Source organism: Python bivittatus, unplaced genomic scaffold (genome assembly GCF_059951505.1).
Source record: "Python bivittatus isolate LINGU-HERP-01145 unplaced genomic scaffold, Pbiv_v1 ctg000020_np1212, whole genome shotgun sequence".
Lineage (NCBI taxonomy): Eukaryota > Metazoa > Chordata > Lepidosauria > Squamata > Pythonidae > Python > Python bivittatus.
Window position 1 is genome coordinate 121,373,325 of NW_028277030.1, and position 19,869 is coordinate 121,393,193.

Here is a 19,869-nt window from a genome sequence, read left to right on the forward strand (position 1 = left end):
AATCAATCAATCAATCAATCAATCAATCATTAACACAGACTCCAGACCAAAAAAAAAATCCAAATTAGAGCTGTTTCTGATTGTGACATATATTAAGAATCAAACTAAAGAGCATACTGAATGTATTAAAGCTTTGAAGCATTTTCCCCTTGTTCTTCAGGCAAAAAGCTTCCAGAGTAGCTTAAGGTCAGTAAAAACCAAGACTGTCTCTACCTGATAGTTTACCATTGACAAGTAATAACAAAAGGAGGAGGGGATGAGGCAAGCAGAACATAAGATTACAGTGCCTGGTTGTCCTTGTAATTATCAGTGAGTCTCAGAGGGTGGGTTTTGCAATTCCACCTCTCTCATACTTGTTTCTGATTTTAATATGCATTTTGTAAAATATGGAGATAATGCCATCAAAAATGGACATAGGATAGGATAAATTTAATTATTTCCCCTCCTCCTGATAAAAATGGTTTTCTTTCTCTTCAGAGTTACTGTTTAACCACCTACTATTTGCACTTAAGAAAAGTTCCCCAGATTAAAGAAGCAAATGGTGGGGTTTTTAAACAAAATTGCCATGTAGCACGCAATTCAGTCCTTGCTCACTGTTATTCATATATTTAATTGTCACTATTCTCCTCTGTTATCCATGGAGGGTTATTATGAGAAAAAGCACAGACTGTGGAGTACACAGCAGAGTAAATGTGACAGCCTAAATCAGAACAGTTCAATCAGCATCTGATGACCGTTGCTTCAGTCTCCAGATCCCTAAATGGGTGCACCCCAAACTTCTTGTATGGTAGAAAGACATACAAGATGCAGCAATGGGGAAAGATGCTTAAATAGCCTTTCCCCTCTACTATTGCTTTATAGAATCGCAGAGGTTGTAGTAACCCTGCAGGTCACTTGGTCCAACCCCTTCTCAGGGTTTGAAGCCAAAACTACAGGATTCTGTTTCTACTTGAAAATGGTTATCTAACCACTACTTGAAAATCTCATAAAGAGAGCTCACCACCCTTCTAAATAATTGTCAAGACCTTTCTCTTAACATTTATCTGTTATGTCTCCTTCTGTAACTTAAATTTATTAAATCAAACCCTGCCCTTCTGGGATCAGAGAACAAGTTTTTGGCCTCTTCTGTGTGTCTTTCAAATATCTGAAGGTTGCTGTCACAACCCCAGTCTTCTGCCCACTAGTCATCTCAGGCCAAATTCATAGGCCTTGTTTTACATACCTTCATATTTGTGCTTTTGTCTGAATCTATTCCAAGTTGTCATTTCCTTCATAAGGTGCAATACTTGGAACCAGACACAGAATAACACACACTTTTAAATGTAAAGTAGAACCATTGCCTCTGATGATGTGGAAACTATAGTTCTGTTTTTGCTCTGCTAGCTCATGTCCAGTTTGAAATCAATAGTAAATCTGAGATCCTCTTCACAAATATTACTGCTGTATGTTTCATGTATAAGCAGCATGTTATATGTGTGTCTTTGATTCTTTCCCTTCTTCAGGCTCCTCTCCAGTTATTTTCCAAGAGATTTACAATACATATTTTAATGTAAAATTAATAATTTTAAAACAATTTTAATATCTGTTTCCAAAGATTCAGAGAAAAAAAGTTGGGAGGATGGGACCCTAAGATCAAAGCACCCTTTCCTTCATTACATCAGAATCCCTGCAATACATTTTCTATATGTTTCACAGAAACTAATACTTAGAACGACAACTGTACATCTTGGTCAGCATACAGCTAGCATGCCACAGAGAAAGCTAGGCTCTAAAGTATTTTTTGCCTAATGCTTTAGTTTTCTAAGGAATCCCTCTATCACCCATAAAGAACACTCAGCTATTGGAGTATGAAGTACAGGAGTCTCAATAGAATTATATTGTGTAGTTATTCTGCATTAGGTTTTCAAATAGTATTCATTCAAATTGCAGTGAAATACTCAAAAAACACTTTTCCTTGATTTCTGATTACAACTACATTTCCTTGGTTTTCATCCCCAAAGACTGTTTTCTACTTTTCCAATTTCTGAATGAAGATCGGTCTGAATTCTGTTCTGAATAGAAGAGAGGACACTGCAGAACTCACATGCAATTTCGTGCAGCCAAGTCCCTATGGAGGAAATGTCTGCTACTGAGGTATTCCATTCCTAGAGCAATATGGATCATAAACTTCAATAAAATTTGCTGCGGGACATACTGGGAAGAGAATGAGATACAGATTTTCCTTAATATACGTTACTGATAAATCATCATACTCAATAACAAATGAAAACAATAAGCATCACATATATTGGATTAGGACACCTTTGATTTAAGACAAACAAGACTGGCTAGGATACAAAGATAACTCATTTAATATACTACTACTATCCCTGTGTCTTGTTAAATGCTTTAATTAATATGAGAGTGAGAGTGAGATGGTGGCAGTGTATCCCTGCTGGCTTAATTTAGAATACACATACTCCTGTACCAATAGCGTTAATAAATGCATAACCCTTTCAGATAGATTAAGGAGGATTAGGCTAAAATGCCTAAGTGAATATCAAAGTGATTTCATATCTAAGTATGCTATGATTATAGTAATTCATTAACTGATTGCTCTATAGCCAAAACAGTCAAGACGGTGGGGAAAAACAGGTAAAGTCTTCTTTGAGTTGACCTCAACCCATGGTGACTTCAAGGACAAGTCTGTACCATTTTCTTGGCAGCAATTCAAAAGTAGTCTTTTTCCAGGAAGATTTTTTTGACTTCCCAATCTGGCCTATAGCTGTAACATTCCTGATGGCTTCCTAGCCAAACACTAACTGATCCTGCTAGCATTTGGTAAATCCTTGAAGACCTGTATGTTCCCTTGGGCATTGGGCCTGGAGGTTAGCTGAACTTGTTAATGCGATGTTATGCTTTTTATGATTTGAGTTGGCTTTGCCCTCAGTTGCTATTATTTCATTTTTTTGTTGTTGTTTCATTTGGTTTGAATCCTATATGCAAAGCCCAGAGCTGCAGTTGTGAATTGGGCGGCTACATAAATTGATATGATAGATGATTGATAGGCAGATAGACAACCAGGTTCTATCTACCCAAACCCCAGCTAGGTGCTGCTCTCTAACTCAAGATGGTATAAATAAAGAAAATTTAAAACAATCAGATCCAGAAAACTCAATGAAATATGATCAAGGCTAGCTGATACAACAAAAATAAATAATTCACTAAAGTTTAAATGATTTCTCATTATCAGTGAAAGAAGACAGGGAGTAAAGATTTTATGTCACAACAGGGGGTCCATTTTGGAAGAAATATTACCAGCAATCTCTGAATCATTAGATAAACTTCATTACCATGCTTAAGCTAACTGGTATTTCATTTTAAAGTGAAGTTTCTTATTTATGGCAGGAATGGGACCCACTTCCCAATTTTGTAACTCTTGCCTTCCCCTTGAAATTACATTGCCAAACTTTAGCATTAATCCACTGAATTATTGCAGTATGATTTTTTTCTTTTTACTTCTTAAAAAAGCAGTAACCTGGGTGCATTAAGCCTTACAGCAGATAGCAGGATCTATCTGACCTTGTTTTATCTCTAAAAGTTTAAGCAGGATCAGATCAGTTTAGTACTTGGACAGGAGTCTATTGGGAACTCTTAGGATAGACTGGAAAGTAAAATATATAAATCTTAGAAAAGGAATTGGCAAATTATATTTTGTTGCCAAGAAAACTACACATACCTTATAGCTACAAGGAGTCAAAATTATCTCAAGGAACTCTTTATTTAGGAACAGTGCTCCTATTTTATTTTAAAAATGTTAAAAGGCAGAAAACTCAGGCCTAAGCTTTTCTGGGGATGTTTCTTTGTCACGGCCATATACCAAGGAAAAGATTGCCCATCACTGCTTTAGGGCAAATATGAGTATGTGCATTTTGGTAAAGTGGAATTAAAATATATTTAGAGGAGTTTTAGCATTTCCTGTAAAATAAAAAACCCATTTTGCAATCAGTTCATAAATCATACTGTTTCAAAAGTTGTAATGGATGATGACAAAGTGGGAGGAATGTTGTCCAGTTTTTATTCCTACACAGCGGCTGGGAGAGAAAGCCTCTCTTTGAGCAACCCCAATTATGTATGAAAACGTCATTTAATTTTCCACTAATCTGCCATTTACGCAGGTTCACGTGCTGAGGCTGTATAATGTGCTGTCCTATTCTACAATGTCTTTCTATATGAAGAACGGGTCAAAGTGAGGCAACTCCTTTTGTCATAAAGTATACGGAAAGCATTGCTTTCCCAACAATTAAAATCTTTGTGTACTCTCTCTAGTGCAAGAATAATATCTCGTCCATGCATGACACAGCAAACAGGACCACAGCCTTTTCAATTACAGGAAACTGTAATTACATGAAAACTGGCATATAGCCCATAACTGGATGATAACACTGACAGGCTTTGAAAAAAAAAAAAGCCAAGTTCCCTTCTGGCAAGAGGACTGTGGCTTTTATAAGGCATTTGCAGCATGATTCCAGTAAACAAAACACAAAGGTCAGGAAAACAACAGTGCCTTCTGCTCAAAACAAGGCAACCCCATGCTTAAAATGCCAGGCAAAATATTTAAATAATAACTATAGGCCAGAGGCTAACACTCACTTCCTTGACCAGATGATGGAGATTTGTGGCTGGGTAGCTCCAGGCAATATATGATACAGCCTATTGTCTAGGTTCATTTCAAATGAGTTTTAAGACTATTCTGGGAAATAAGCTGTTACTCTTTGGGATCCTCTTTTGTTGAGGGGAAAAAAAAAACAAGAGGGATCAACTCCTGGATATTTCCTGAACTTCTCAGCAACTTTCAATATACTCAGTATACTTCTGGATAGGTCACATCAGTTGGATGTGAAAGGTACAGTGTGCTACTTGGCTGGTCTTTGCTACATGAAATGTGGGCACATGAGTATTTGAACCCTTGGAAAACTGTGGAGTCTCCAGAATTTTATTCTTTATCCTCTGTTGTTTGAAATCCACAAAAACTGGTATGAAAGGTAGACTGTACACGTAGCCTGTAAAATCACAGCATGCTGATGACAACCACTTCATCTCTCATTTTCATCAGAAACAGATGAGGCTATGATTATTTTGAACCAGGACCTGATAATGCTAATGGACTTATCATGGTCTGTTCTAGGCAGGTTTCCACTCCTGCCACATTGGGAGTATATAATCTGGTGTCTTCCAGACTCCCATCAACCCTACCAAGCATAACAATTCTGAAAAGTCTCTAAAATATCTGAAAGAACTAGGTAGTCTACCTTAGGCATAAGGAATCAGCTTTATAATCTAAGGATGCTTTTTGATCGAGCATGGTTATTAAAATCAACCCCTAGGACCTTAGTGGCTCAAAGTTACTCGTATTAGCTTCATCTGATATGTCAGCTGCAATTTTATCTGGATGGAGATAGTCTGGCCACAATTAATCATTTTCTGGTTATGTCTCATTTAGGCCTCTGCACTATGTTGTACACAGGGCTGTCTTTATAAAATTGTGAAACTGCCACTGGTCCATAACAAGGTCCCTAGATTATTAATTGGGGTTGAGGAGACATAGACTGACTTGTCACAAATATGTGGATGACATCCGGCTATGCATCTCTTTTTATATAAGATGGATGATGTGCTTGAACCAGACATAATCTAGCAACTAGATTGGCTGAACCAACCATCTAGATTGGATGAAAGCCAATAAACTTAGAGTCTTTATCTTCCAATTAAATCTTGGGTCACCAGTTTGGCACTCTTAAATGCCAATGTGCTTTGCAACACCTCTCTTGGCATCTGTCAGGCTTCCTACCCCATTTGATTTGACTTTAAATATTCCTTTCAACTTTTATAAAGAGGTAAAGCAAAAACCCCAGCAACATCCTTAATTCCAAGGATGACTCTAAGCGTCACATTGGAGGATGTAAACCTACAACCCATTGCTTTGTTTGGAAGTACATTTTAATGCCCAGCAAAAAAGGCAAAACAAGCTGACATGATAGAAAGCATTCTGGAAGGCTAGAGAAGACATTGAAGAAGCTGGTGAGGTTTGTTTGATAAATGGGCATTTTATGACTCTTGATCACAAGACCATTATGTGTTAAGGAGATTCCACAATCAATCCTTGTCTGAAATGAGACAATTTTTGCCTTGTTTAACCAGCTTCCCAACTTTTTATGCAGAGTAATTTTCTATTGAATTGTTGCTTACCTGGGGACCCATTCCAAGCCTTGAGCGAAGAAGAAAGCTATGCAAATCTCCATATTTCATAAATGGAAGAATCACCATGGGCTTTGGAACCTGAGAACTTGGTTCTATGCACACGCCTGGAAAGAATAAAGAAAAAGATTTTTTTTTAATGCATTATCTAGTTTTATCATATACCACTTTTTAAAGTTGCACACCTCTCTCGACAATTTATTTATTTATTGAAATTTAGAGGCCACATGACTCCAGATGATTCTGGGTGGATTACACTTAAAAAAAGGAAGGATCAATAAAAAGATCATAAACATCTGGAAGACAAACTCTAAATAACAATAAAACATCCTATAGGGGCTCAACCTCTGCCCCAAGGCCTGGAAGAACAGCCAAGTTTTCAATGAATTTCTGAACATTATCACAGTGAGAGCCATATCGACCTCTGATGTATAGTAACATCAGATAGAATAACAACATAACAATATTTACAAATCATCCCATCTAATTTTTTAAAAAAATAATAAGTAGCAACCATTCAAAAAGTATCCTTTATAAGATCAGCCAGTTTCAAATTCATCTCTTTCATTCATTAAAGCAAATTATAAACAGGGAACTGGTTCAGGAATATCTCACTATAAAGATGTACAATAACATTCCAGTTGTATGGAAAAAACAAAACAGCCATGCAAAAACAGATTAAAAACCCAGCTGATTTATCTTCTTATTTCATGTAGAAGATTGGTTTTATGATGTAGATATCCAGCCACCTTCCTCTAATATTTGCTTACATAGCAAATATATTTAATGACATACTGATTTTGACTGCAGTAGTTCTGTTTAGCTATTACAGCTATGAACAGTTGATCATCTTTGATTCTGTCTAATTCTCTAGGCCATAAGAACATTATGGTGACAAATTCTGTAAGTCCACCTTCCCCAATCTAGTGTGCTCCAAATAAACTGAAATATACTTTTAGTAATCCTCAGCCAGCACATCCATTATTAAATCTTGGAGAATGATTCATGAGTTTGGCTGAAAACCTAAACAAGAGCACTCTTTTTAGGCAAATAGTGCAACATCTTGTTGAAAGTCTCCCATTAGATGTGTTATTAATCTACAATTTTGGCAGTGTGGATAAGGACATTTTCAGTGATAGTTCAAAGAATAAATTAGCTGTGAATTGCAATTATAAACATTCTCAGGAAGTTTCTGAAATATTCATAGATTATCTTCAGATGCATACTTCAAATTATCTTGTGTCTACAGTTTTTCTGTATGTAATCTGTATGTAGGAAGAGTGCCTAATGTGAGTTTGGAAATGACTTTCTATTGGGCTGTTAATAAAAGCCTTTTACCTGAGAAGTACTGTTTTTAGTTGACTCACCAAGAAGTTTGATGACATTTGGGTGATCAAAGTCTTTCATACATGCTGCTTCTCTGAGGAACTCTTCAATCTCTCGTTGGGAAAAGTTGTCCACTGAAAACATAGTACAACAAATAAAAAGGTTTAGTAAAAAGTTAATACTTTAAATATAACGCATCTTTTTGCATGTTCAAAGGAAGCATTAGCTTGTCCTGAGCATCTGCTAACAGAACATGTATCCCTTGTGATTAGATAAATGAGTACGTTATCGTGGTGAAAATTAAGACTGGCATTGTCCCCTATGATTTTATACAAAGGTTGGTGCAAAGGAATGCAGCATAGCCAAATGAAAGTTGTTACTTCAATCACATTTCTGAAAGTGGGCAACTTTGAAAGTTTCAAGGCAAGTTTCTGGGTTTCACTGAAATTATAAGCAAACACCACCATTTCATACCATGATTAAATTGGGATAAGGCTTATATTCTCAAATCTAAACATCTATTTTAGAAACTAAAAGGTTACAGAATTGAATGCAAGATGGAATCTGAGATAATTTCATGATCTGATTCTGTTTTCCTTATGTGATCTCAGAGAAAAAATTGACACTGTTAGTGAAGTTCTAATAAAAGATTGGCATGAATAGTGTCATAATATACTGCAGTCACTAGAGGGCACAGACTCAGATGTATCTTAGCAGAGTCAAGACCTTGCAGTTCTATTGGAGAGAAACAATAAATGTTTTTGATTGATCACCTTTCCTGGTGAATTCTCCATATCTTCACAAAAAATAAACAAAATCTATTCTATGATTTCTATCATATTTAGGAGGTACAGCAGAAATTTCAGCACACTTGAAACAATTCTATTGGAGCCCCTCAAGGAGACAATGGAGCTACCACATAGAAACCACAATATAATGCTTTTACTTTTGTTCAATCACACCTATCTTTATACTTTTGACACTTGTGCTCCAGCTGTTTTATAATCTGTTTCATCCCCCTAAGATCTCCAAGATTCCAAGGGGCATTCCAGATTACATAATATTATTATTTAGTTCAATAATTGAGAGAAATCGAACAGATATTCTTCATTTTTAATCTCCTCCTGTTACCTCCTCTGTGCCTTTTGAAAAAATTCCTCAAAACAATTAGCCTTGTCATGATCACTGCCAGCAGATTTGTGAAAGGATTTCCCAGAACTCTTTTTAGAGACGCTCTACAACATTGTTTGATTATGTAAGTATTTAAAGGCTCCTGAATATTAAGCACAAACAACTCTAGATCTGTAGAGACCAGCTGATACTTACACTTCATTGTTTTCACAGCAACTTTCTGAGTGGTTCCATCAGGATTGCTGAGATTCCCTTCCATGACTGATCCAAATTCCCCTGAATGAAGAAATAATGCTATGTTTGTCTCCATCCACAAAATTCCATTATGAAATTCAGTTAGCAAGACTGAGAAGATTTTTCAGGCCAATGAAGAACTACTTTCAGGCCAATGAAGAACTTCATGAAGCATACTTACCTCACCTTGTCAAACTATCCCACATTTGCTGAGATTACATAAATTCATAGGAAAAAGAAAGGTGAAATCTGCACTGGAACATTGGCAGAAAGGACATAAATGGGCTTAACCCCTACCACGCCCATTAATTCTTTTCTCCAGAGTCACTCCTAGCCTGTTCCCTCTGCCTGCCCCCTCACTTTGGACTTATTTCTGGCTTCAGAGCCCAACTGGGGATAAAAATCAAAACATTCCATGGACAGCATTTATACAAAAGAAATGGTTGGACAAAACCACCAGAAATTTCCTCTGCCAGAGGACAAAAAAAAGAGGTCCACAGAATAGGCTAGTAAAAAGGCTATAATTATGACATTTTTGAGGATTTAGTTAATAGACAAAGTATTTAATTTAAGCTGCAATGCTGGGCATGCATTGGAAACTGATAAGGGTTTGATCCAGTGCAACAGATAACTTAATTTGTATTACTTAGTTTGATTGCTTTGACCGTTCAAAATAAATGTCAGTCTCCTTGGTAGAAATCACTAAATTCCAACCTAAGGTGTTGTGTACTTTCACTTAATGCGTAATCTCAACGGGTTTTGAACAGGCCATGTCAACATACTAGAGATTTTGACCTCCAAAATAATTTCAACCAACCCCCATTTTACTTTATCCCAGTGAGACCAGAAAAAAGCACTATACTTGCCCATTATTTGTTTAATAGCCCCTTCAAAGATACCAGAAGAGATTTTCCATTGGCCTGCAGTAATTCCCTTCCCCTTGCTTGTCAAGAGGGCAGGTTTCACAACATTTCTAAAGAACACCATCTCTATCTACCATGTGATAAAAAGGAAATTGAAACTGTAGTTCATGTACGGCTGCACTGCGTCTTCTATAGAGATATTTGGGTGGGACTGCAAATGACTATATCAACCTCCTGTCAGCTGATCAAGCAGTGAAGAACTCAGGTAGTGTAGCCAGATTCTGAATACTGGCTACAATGGAACATAAATGATTGTTTCAAATGGGAAAAGTCTGAATATTGTTTTATGTCAAGATAATTTTCTGCGTTCTGCCATATTTTTTCAGTAATGTTCCAATTTTGAAGTTTTATTATTTTTATTTTATTTTTAAGTTGCTCTGGCCGTGATTGTAACAAACTAGCAAGCTAAGTCATATAATAAAAGTTAATTTGTTAATTTATAAGGCACTCACATATTTTGTTTAACACAAGCTGTAGCTCTTTGGAGCATATCTGGTCAGTAATGGTCTAGAGGAGTTAATTTGCAACTGAAATGCTTTTTCCAACTGAATTTCAGTTTGCTTGACCCAGCTTATGCAGAGTGAGGAGAGATCTCTTGCTTGGCATTTGTGACAGCTGCACAGATGGATGCTACTCACCTTCTCCCAAGATTTTTCCCAGTGCCAAGTTGTTCCGGACAATCATAACATCCTGGAGTTTCTCCTGAAGTTCTTCACTTACTCCTAGGCTACCCACTAGGAAAATGATGTACAAATAAGATAGAAAGTTTAGTGCAAATCATGCAGAAGAAAACTGTTCTTTTATGTTTTAAAGCTATTCAACATATGGGCACAAATGCACCCAGTACTGTACAGGTTTTCTTTGTATCACTTTAGATTACCTGTGAACTAAATATTTATCTTTAGAGGATGGGAAGCTTTTCTTCTTATAGAAAGCCTAATTATTAATGTAGAACAATTCTCTCCAATGTGTTATGTGTGGTAAATTTTCCTGTGGCAATTCATTCAAAGAAGAGGCTTTTCCCACCTGCATTGTGAAGAGATATGGTCTCTCTAGCTATGGTCTATTTTGGTGGAGAAGACCACATCTGGAACATCATGAACTATTTCCTTTTTTGGGGGGGAGAGATTTACTTCTAGAAAACTGTTGGATCATCTCCAGAAAAATTGGATCAAGAAAAGAAATGGAATGTTCTGGTGTTTCTTAGAATACTTTATTCCTGGGATGGGAAATTTTGTAATTATATAGCATGTGTAGGCTTCCTCTTTAACAGCATGAGTTAGGGATATGAGTCCATACAAATGTCACAGAAAATGCCTGATCCAGGAGGGAGAGAAAGGAAGTTCTGAATTTCCTCATGTTTAGAAAATAGATTGCAAGCAATGACTTTTGTATATTATTCTGTCCTACAATGTGGCATTCAATTCTCCTCTCTGTTATCAAGGGAGAGCCTAAAAGCAGTCTTCTCCAACCTGGGCACCCTTCAGATGTGTATAACTCCTAGAATTCCTCTGCCATTCTAAGATTTAAAGTCCAAATATCAGGAGGGTAAATAGGTTAAAGAGGACTGTCTCTGTGCAGAGGGCAATCATCTTCAGGATGCTTCACATCATACCAAAAGAGTCTATCAAAAACTGTCAGTTCTTCAGTTACAGGCTGAAATGTTTTCTTAAGTAAAAAAAATTCTGAGTACTGGAATATTCTACCCATCGTGACTAGCCACAGGCTTTCCTTGTCAGGTAGGAGATATAATTACAGTCCTATAAATCCATCTAATTGTGGTTTATTTAATAATTACTCATGGTTTAGTATGAGGTACAAACCCAGACAGTGACTGGGTTTATTTATACACTGTACTACAAGTGGCTGATTTACACATACGGGTCTCTGCAGGGGGAAAGCTGAGGCAAGTGATGAGTGAGTTGTGATGTCATTTACAAAATCGCACAAATATGTAATTTGCATCATGAGGTCATGACACATACAACATCATTTTGTTATCATGGTTTCTAACAGATATCTATGACTGCTAGCCAAAATGAAATAGATCACATTATAGCTTAATGCAGATGTGTATCCATCCTTTGTCTGAGAAATAAGCTTTTATTAGTTCTCGGCTTTTTCAAAGTTCTGTCTGACAACTCTCCAGAAGAGAAAACTTCCCCTGTCATTCAGTTTGATCCAAGAAACCTACTTACATTGCTGAATGGCTGAGTTAGCAGGTCATTCAGCTGATGATTTTATATGTGTATATAGTGTGTGTGTATGAATATGCATCTGTCCATAATCTTCCTATCATCCTAGAAGTGCTGTTTTGTAAGTGGTCTCCCTCCCTCCCTCCCCATCAAAGAGAAGATTGTAATACCAGTCTAAAACTTACACGTCAGTTCTACAGCTCTGCGGCAGTAAGATTTCTTGGGTCTGTAATTTACAGCCAGTTCTGTCTCTTCCCTGCTAAAAGCATACCTGGTGGGGCAAAGAAATACAACATGTTAATGCCACCATCGCTTTATTCCTGTGAATTCTTTGGGAAGTAAGGGAATTGCAGCTGCATTAAAAGCAAATAATTGTCCCCCTTTGGGATTGTTATGGGCAGGTGTTTGGCTCATGTTGAATCAAAACAATGAAAAAGGAAAGGAAATTCCAGCCTTCCCTGTCATGTTTCATTTTTTCCCCTGACTGAGTTATATAATGCACTCGTTTCCATTCGTTTATCTCTATAAACACTCAGTAATTAAGCTTAACTACCATATAAAAGAAAGGCTGAGTCATTCAACTATTTTGGTGAGAAGGGAAACTATTCTAAATACTCATTTAGAAAATGGTGTTCATTAATAGCAATGTATTACCTAAAACTTTCATTTTCATATATTACCTAACTTCCCTCTCATGACTTACAGTTGCAACATGTTAAAAAGAAATAAAAATTTCTGAAAGATAAAGAGGCCAAGACAATTAACATGTACGCAATTAAGATTCTGTTTTAAAAACTGCCAGTGGAGAAGTAGTTTCAGGACTACAGCTCACAAAAAGCAGAGTCTCCTTCCTTCCTCCTCTATCCACAGTCCCATTAAACGCACCCCCTCCCCAGCTACTATTAGCCCCATGAAGGAAATGCCCATATAAGCTGAGATCACCATCCACTGGGTCAGCATATCCAGTCAACTCAAAAGAACTTCCTTTGATATACTAAGAAGAAAGCTTAGTCCAGCAAACAGAACTTAAAAACACCCTCATTTCACAATTTCAATTTACTAACTGGAAGAGAAATCTTTATCTAACAAAGAGATAGCATTTCAGTAGGTTATATCCCCTTAGTGCCTTCTGTCAACAGAACAGCTTCAGCACTGGGACAGGGAGGGAGAGCCGTTTCCTCCACCTACATTTACTGCCATTGCCCTCAAATCTTCTTCGGGTCACCATTTGGGAAGCAAAATGCTCTGGGATGAGAGAGGAAGGAAAAGGAAAGGTCAGCTGCATGAATGAAAGTTTGCTCACACGAGATGAGATTGTGCCCACAGCCTTTCTTATTAGAGTATCATGCTGCTAAAAAGAGCTACAGTTAAATAAGGTAACCTACAGCAGGATTTAAAATATGACAATGTACCGTTTTCTAACAAAGGAAGAAGTAGCTACAGTCTGTTCCATAACTCTAAAGAAATAAAAATGGTTTGCAGTAAGATTTCAGCAGAGCTGAATTCCCAGAAGCATGCTATGAAAAAATATTGTTGGTACATTTAGAGCAGCTAGTTATTTCAAAAAGTTTAAAAAGAAAAGGGCAAGAGCTGATCACAAGGTTTGTGAACTGAGAGTACAATAAGTCTTTGTTGGTCATATAAAACAATCTTCACATAATATAACTGAAAGTGGCTCCCTCCCAGTTTGGAAAAGATTAGAGATCAAAAACTTATGTGCTGGAAACAGGATATAACCATCATATTTTTAAGCTGATGCACCACATTAGCTTATCAATGCCAGGAAGTTTGTCAAGGATTATTTTTTGAGTGACCTCTGTAATTACTTTACATACATCTAAGTTTTACTGAAATTATCACCTTCTGTATTTTATGTAATGCATCCTGATCTCAGTGCTGATACTTCTTACATCTATGTGTACATTGCCCTGAAAATACAGATGTACTTGAAGCAGCAGAATCAGGTGCAATAAAGGTAATGCCAAAATAAATTATGAAGGTAGCACAAGTCTCTTTGTTTGGCTAAGCTAAATGCAGACAAATTACTTTATAGGTAGTCCTTGACTTACGAGCATTTGTTTATGACCATCTGAAGTTAGGACAGTGCTGAAAAAAGTGACCTATGACCAGGCCTCATACTTACAACCATCACAGTGTCCCTGCGGTCATGTGATCAAAATGTGGGCGCTTGGCAACTTATTTATGATGGTTGCAGCATCCTGGGGCCACATGATCACCATTTGCAACCTTGCCAGGGGGCTTCCAACAAGCAAAGTGAGTGGGGGAAGCTGGACTCGCTTAACAACCACATGATTTGCTTAAAGACTGCAGCAAAAAAGGTTGTAAAGTTGGGCGCAACTCACTTAACAACTGAATCACTTAGCACTGGAAGTTCCAGTCCCAATTGTGGTTGTAAGTCAAGGACTACCTGTATAGTTTAGCACAATCTGTGAATTCAGTAACTCAGGCTCATTCAACAAACCATGGTTTTAAAAAGCATACCTTAGCATGGTATGCACATTTGGCTTTGTTGCTTCAATCTGTATCTGACCCTCATTTAAAAGAATTTCTTTCACAAATTCAGTTAGAAACAATATTCCAAAACCCACAAAACTCTATAAATCTTAAAATGTTACCATGTTAAAAACACTTAACTATCTTAGAATTTTAGCAGCTATATAATAAAGAATTTCCCCAGAACTTTCCATATGTCAAGTCAGAAAAAGAAACAATCTCAACAAGCTAGAGAACTCCTTCCTTTACGTCATCTTTTGATTTCTTTCATGGAATGTTGTATAGAAAAACCCACAAGACCTAGGACTGTCAACTTGCAAAATCTGGCTACAAATAGCAAGAGATGACGTAGCAGCAGGATCTCCCACTCCTTTCTTCTCTGTACTATCACTCAGTCCTTGCTTTCTGAAATAAGAACTCTCATGGGACGGAGATAGTAGGAAAAGGAGTGGATGACTGGAGGAGCAGAAGAAGAACTACAGGCAATTTTGGAACTGCCTTGCTTCCTGATGCATGGAAGTACATTTAAAAGTACAGTTGGATTTGTGGATTGCAATGTAGCAATCCTTTTCTAGGACTGCAATGGCAACCTTTCTTTCTTGTGCCTTTAAGTCATTCTTGACTCCTCGTGACTGCCTGGACTAGTCCCTGCAGTTTTCTTGGCAAAGTTTTCGGAAGTGATTTGCTATTGCCTCCTTCCTACGGCTGAGAGAGAGTGACTGACCTAAAGTCACCCAGCTGGCTTCATGTCCAAGGCAGGACTAGAACTCAGAGTTTCCTGGTTCCTAGTTTGGTGCCTTAACCACTACACCAAGCTGGGTCTCAAAGGCAAATATACATCTTACCAATTTATTGGAGGGGACATCAGTTTGAGAAAATGGAATAGAAAGGTCAAGAGTTTACCGATATGGAGTATTTTGCAGTGAAAGTACCAACGAGAGATTAAGTCACTTAGTGTGTACAAAGCTGTTTCTAATCCCATGCACAAATGAATCATGCTTCCCAAACATTCTGTACAGTAGGACCTCTGTTATCTAAACCTGCTGATTATATGAATTCCCCCTGTATTTTCTCTTATTACTTTTTCAAATATCATTAAAGCAACATTTATCTTATTCTAATTTTAATGATTTTAGTAAAAGAAAAGAAAATCAGTGCTCACAACTTGCAGTTGTTAGTATACTAATCTGGAATGTATTTTTAAACAGACATGCTGACATCTTCCATTTTAACAGCATCTCACTTTGGCTAAATCGGATTTTTTTTACCACACTTAACATTCGAAGAACTTTGGCCCTACACGAACAACCTTTGAGTTAGGTTGTTCAGCTTGGTTAGCTGTGTAATTGTTATTTCCAATACAAAGATGAGGAATTAAGGGCATTAGCATAGCACTCTTACGTGTGATTATTCAGAAGTAAGTTCCACTATATTCAAAACAGAACTTACACTGGACTGCAGCCCAATATTTAGTCTTGGGCCAAACCTGGATTTTAAACCAAATTCAATATAATAATTCATTTCCCGGTGTCCTTTATTCAAAGATCCTGTTTAGTGTAGAGTTCAGAAGTAGCTTTCGCCATAGGGAATTGCAAACACTGAGGATCAGCCACTTTCTAACTCTCACTCTCTAAATGTATTGGATTTCAATTCCCGTAATCTCTGGCTAGGAAATGCAATGCTACATGGAATGGATCCATTTGATCATGGAAGGTGGACATGAATGTCAGCTATATGGAGGAGTGTTTCTGTAACTAGTGCTCCATCACCCATCAAAAAACTGCAGATTAACATGGGAATAAAATTTTAGAAACCACATTTCAAGGATTGAGTTACTAATCTTATGTTTTTGTTTAGGCACTTACCCAAATTTGGTCTCCTCTGTAATTTTTTTCCTGATAATCACAGATATGTACAGGATTAGCCCAATGATGACAACTCCACATATAAATCCAAGGATTATTGTAAGTGAATCTGTATTTCTAGATGCTAGCGTTGTAGAAGGTGCAACAGATATCAGACCTATAAGAATAAGACAAGTTACAGAGAAAAGGAGACTGCCATCTTGTTATAGTTGGGGGGAGGGCATTATTTGTGGATTCACATGAATGAGTGGATGAATGAATGAACAAATCTTTATTATAGCCAAAGGTCAGAGATAAAAGGTGCAACTGAAAACAGCTAAAAACAGTGAAAAGTAGAGCACTACAGGTAATTGTGATAGTTGATATGAAAAGTATGTTACAACTGTGGGAGACATTTCAGTAACTGATGCCTGATTTTCATGGCTGCTGCACAGTATTTTGCTATGGTTTGAGTTATAAATGATTTACAATCTGAAAAAAGGTTAAACATATAAGTATGGTCAGGTTGCCCAGGGTTCTGATGTAAAAAAGGCAGAATATAGATAGTACAATAACATAACACGGATTGGATGGTTTCAACATCTCTAATTCCACATGGGCAAACACATTTCTCAAATGGGATTTTAGAATATCTTCTCTGTAGTTATGTTGAAGGCAAAACATTGTGCCTTGCCCAGAAAAAAGCTCTCCTTAGTTTGGGGAATATCAATGAGGAGAGGTGATTGGTTGTTTCCCAAAAGCCCTTTGTCAACGAAATCCTGCGACAAACTATTTATTGCTGCTTAAAATTTGAGGTTGTTAAATTTTTGGAGAAGTGTGTGTTTGGTATGGTCATAGCCCAAGGTTCACAGAAATTCTGACAATAACCCACAAGTTTTGTTCTATGACATTGTTCCAGCTTAAGGGGCAGTCATCAGTCATTATTAATTAGAGCAGTCCTGAGAGGAGAAATTGGACCTTCAGCCAGTGGTTTAACATCAATCTCCACGCCCTAACCTCAATATTAGGCACCTCTATTTCTAACCCAAAGAGGGCATTGGCAACCCCTTTGGATGCTGCAAGTACAGATCTTAGAAATTTAGCTTGGAGGACCTTGCGGGCATTATTCCTAGCATAAAGGCCCACCTGGGCTCCATACAATACTTGGGCTAAGATTTTAGCTTGCAAAGCTTCAAAGCAGCCAATATTAATTCGCCTCCTATAATAAAATAGAATAATTTGCTGGCATTTGCAGATCTTAATACCAAGTAAGAGACATAATGGTGATGGGCCCTCCATGTTCCCTTGGAGTGGAAACCCACTCCCAGGTATTTGAAGATGTGAACTTGTTCATTTGGCTTCCCCTCTATGTTCCATCTTTGAATTTTGACTCTTTTGGAAAAGGCTGTAATGTTAGACTTTTGGAAGTTTAACACCAACCTATTTTCCTTAAAATATTGTACTATAGCATTCACTACCTTTTTAAGCCTTATGGGAGAATGAGAAATAAGGACTGCATTGTCTGCATACAGCAATATTGAGATTTTGCAGCCTGCTAATTTGGGGACGTGACTGTCAGAGTTTTTTGCTGATTCAGTCATGGAATTAATGAACAGGTTACTCAGGGAAGGGGTCAGCAGATTCTCATAAACAATTTTTACACACCTTGAATTGCTGTCGCTGTTGTTACTATGCTGCCTGACTCTCAGCAATACTGGGGGTTGACACAGAATTGACACAGCTAGGTTAATTCATTAGATTTACATACTCTGAGCTAGTTGGATTAATGTTTCAAGGAGCAACTGGGTTAACACAACAGAACACCTCTCTTGATTCAGTAATTATTCCTGAAGTATGTTTCAACCAATCAAGAGAAGAGACTCAGTCGGGATGCCAGACTTCCTTCCCACAGATACAGATGTACCTCATTTCCTTACCACTTATTTCAGACGGTATTATTTCAGAAGCATTTTAGTTAGGACAAAATGGCTCTGCTTTCAATATTTTTATATTTTTGTATTACTTAACTGCATTTAAAATAATTTATATATTGTTTACTAAAAACAACCTAGAGCAGACATTGATTTAATAATGTGACATACATACATACCTACATATATAAGTATGCACACATATATGGTTTCTTATGAGCCAGTTCATACATTCTATTAGAGAGCTAATTCCCCCAGCCCCCAAATGCTCACGCAGATTTTTAAATTGTGGCAAGTGGTGACACCCAGGAAGACAGAGCAGCGATAAGTTAAACATGCTGCTCATGTAGATTTCACCTCTTATGAAAGAGTTGTTCCAACTTCTGCTTATGAAAACAGATTGTTAATGCAGTGTTACTTGTGATAGATCTATAAATGGGTTGATGTACATGGGAGTGCATGGAGCAAAAATGTCTATTTAAGAAACATTGGCTATTTTCTGCCCAGATTCTACATATTTGGTCTCCCACTCAAGATTCTTCCTGGCTCAGGATGATATTTCAAGAATACCATCCCTATTAAGGCTTTAAATTTGATAGAGTATTAAAGAGGCTAAATATTAATTTAAGGAATATATTTAAGAAATATATTAACTATAAAAAGTGTTTCTGGATTCAGAACAATTGTTCTTATAAGACACATCTGTTTCTAACAATATTGAGTTACTAGCACCACAGTCCTATGCATGTTTACTAAAAGTAAGTCTTACTAAACAGAATAGAAACTTATATCAAATTTGCTACCTGAGGCCATGATCTTATACCCACGGCCTAGGAGAAAGTTCCATTAATCCACCTCCTGAAAGTCCCAACCAGCAACATCTGGAGGGTCACAGTTCATCTGTGCTGCCTAATATAAAAATCTCTGATGTCTGGCAACATATTTATAGGGGTTTACGTTGTTCATGAAAAAAAATGCTAATTTACTCCTCTGAAGTCTCATCTAAAAGCCTTTTTCTGGTAAGAAAGGCTGGCTCCAGTCCTGATGTTCAAGAATTAATCAGCTGATGAAGTATGTCTCTCACTGTCTCTCTGCCAAGATGGAGAAATACAGAAGAGTCCCTATTTTTAGAGCTATGCTGAATTTTAAGCAAAATGGATGTATGCAACAGAAGAACATTTTGATTTAGCTCAGAAAGCTATTAATTTTCTTCACATAAGTTTTAATTTACGTTGCTATGCAATATAATGTATTCTTGCTTAAAAAGACTCAGCTAAATCATAAGCCACATTTATTATCAAACACATCCATTAGCAAAGAATGCTGCAACATTGAGTTCTAGAATGTCCACGTTTTCCTTCCTTCCTTCCTTCCTTCCTTCCTTCCTTCCTTCCTTCCTTCCTTCCTTCCTTCCTTCCTTCCTTCCTTCCTTTCCTTCCACCCACCCACCCACCCACCCACCCATAATAATTATTCTGTTTTATTTCACCCTGATTCCAGAGTGGCACTGATGTATTTTGCCTTCTACTGTCCT

General features: G+C 37.2%; 1 protein-coding gene across 2 annotated transcripts in view; it reads right to left on the reverse strand.

The window, feature by feature from the left end:
- Nucleotides 1–19,869, reverse strand: part of MERTK (MER proto-oncogene, tyrosine kinase) — a 68,058-nt gene that overhangs the window by 4,142 nt on the left and 44,047 nt on the right. Inside the window, exons 10-16 of one of the 2 annotated variants that reach the window (XM_088148422.1) lie at nucleotides 16,426–16,582; nucleotides 12,232–12,317; nucleotides 10,490–10,585; nucleotides 8,890–8,970; nucleotides 7,605–7,697; nucleotides 6,229–6,344; nucleotides 2,084–2,193 (exon numbers count right to left, since the gene is read on the reverse strand). In XM_088148422.1, the coding sequence (XP_088004548.1) occupies nucleotides 2,084–2,193; nucleotides 6,229–6,344; nucleotides 7,605–7,697; nucleotides 8,890–8,970; nucleotides 10,490–10,585; nucleotides 12,232–12,317; nucleotides 16,426–16,582 (739 nt within the window). The remainder of the gene's footprint in view (nucleotides 1–2,083; nucleotides 2,194–6,228; nucleotides 6,345–7,604; nucleotides 7,698–8,889; nucleotides 8,971–10,489; nucleotides 10,586–12,231; nucleotides 12,318–16,425; nucleotides 16,583–19,869) is intronic. The other variant, XM_088148419.1, reaches the window with a different exon arrangement.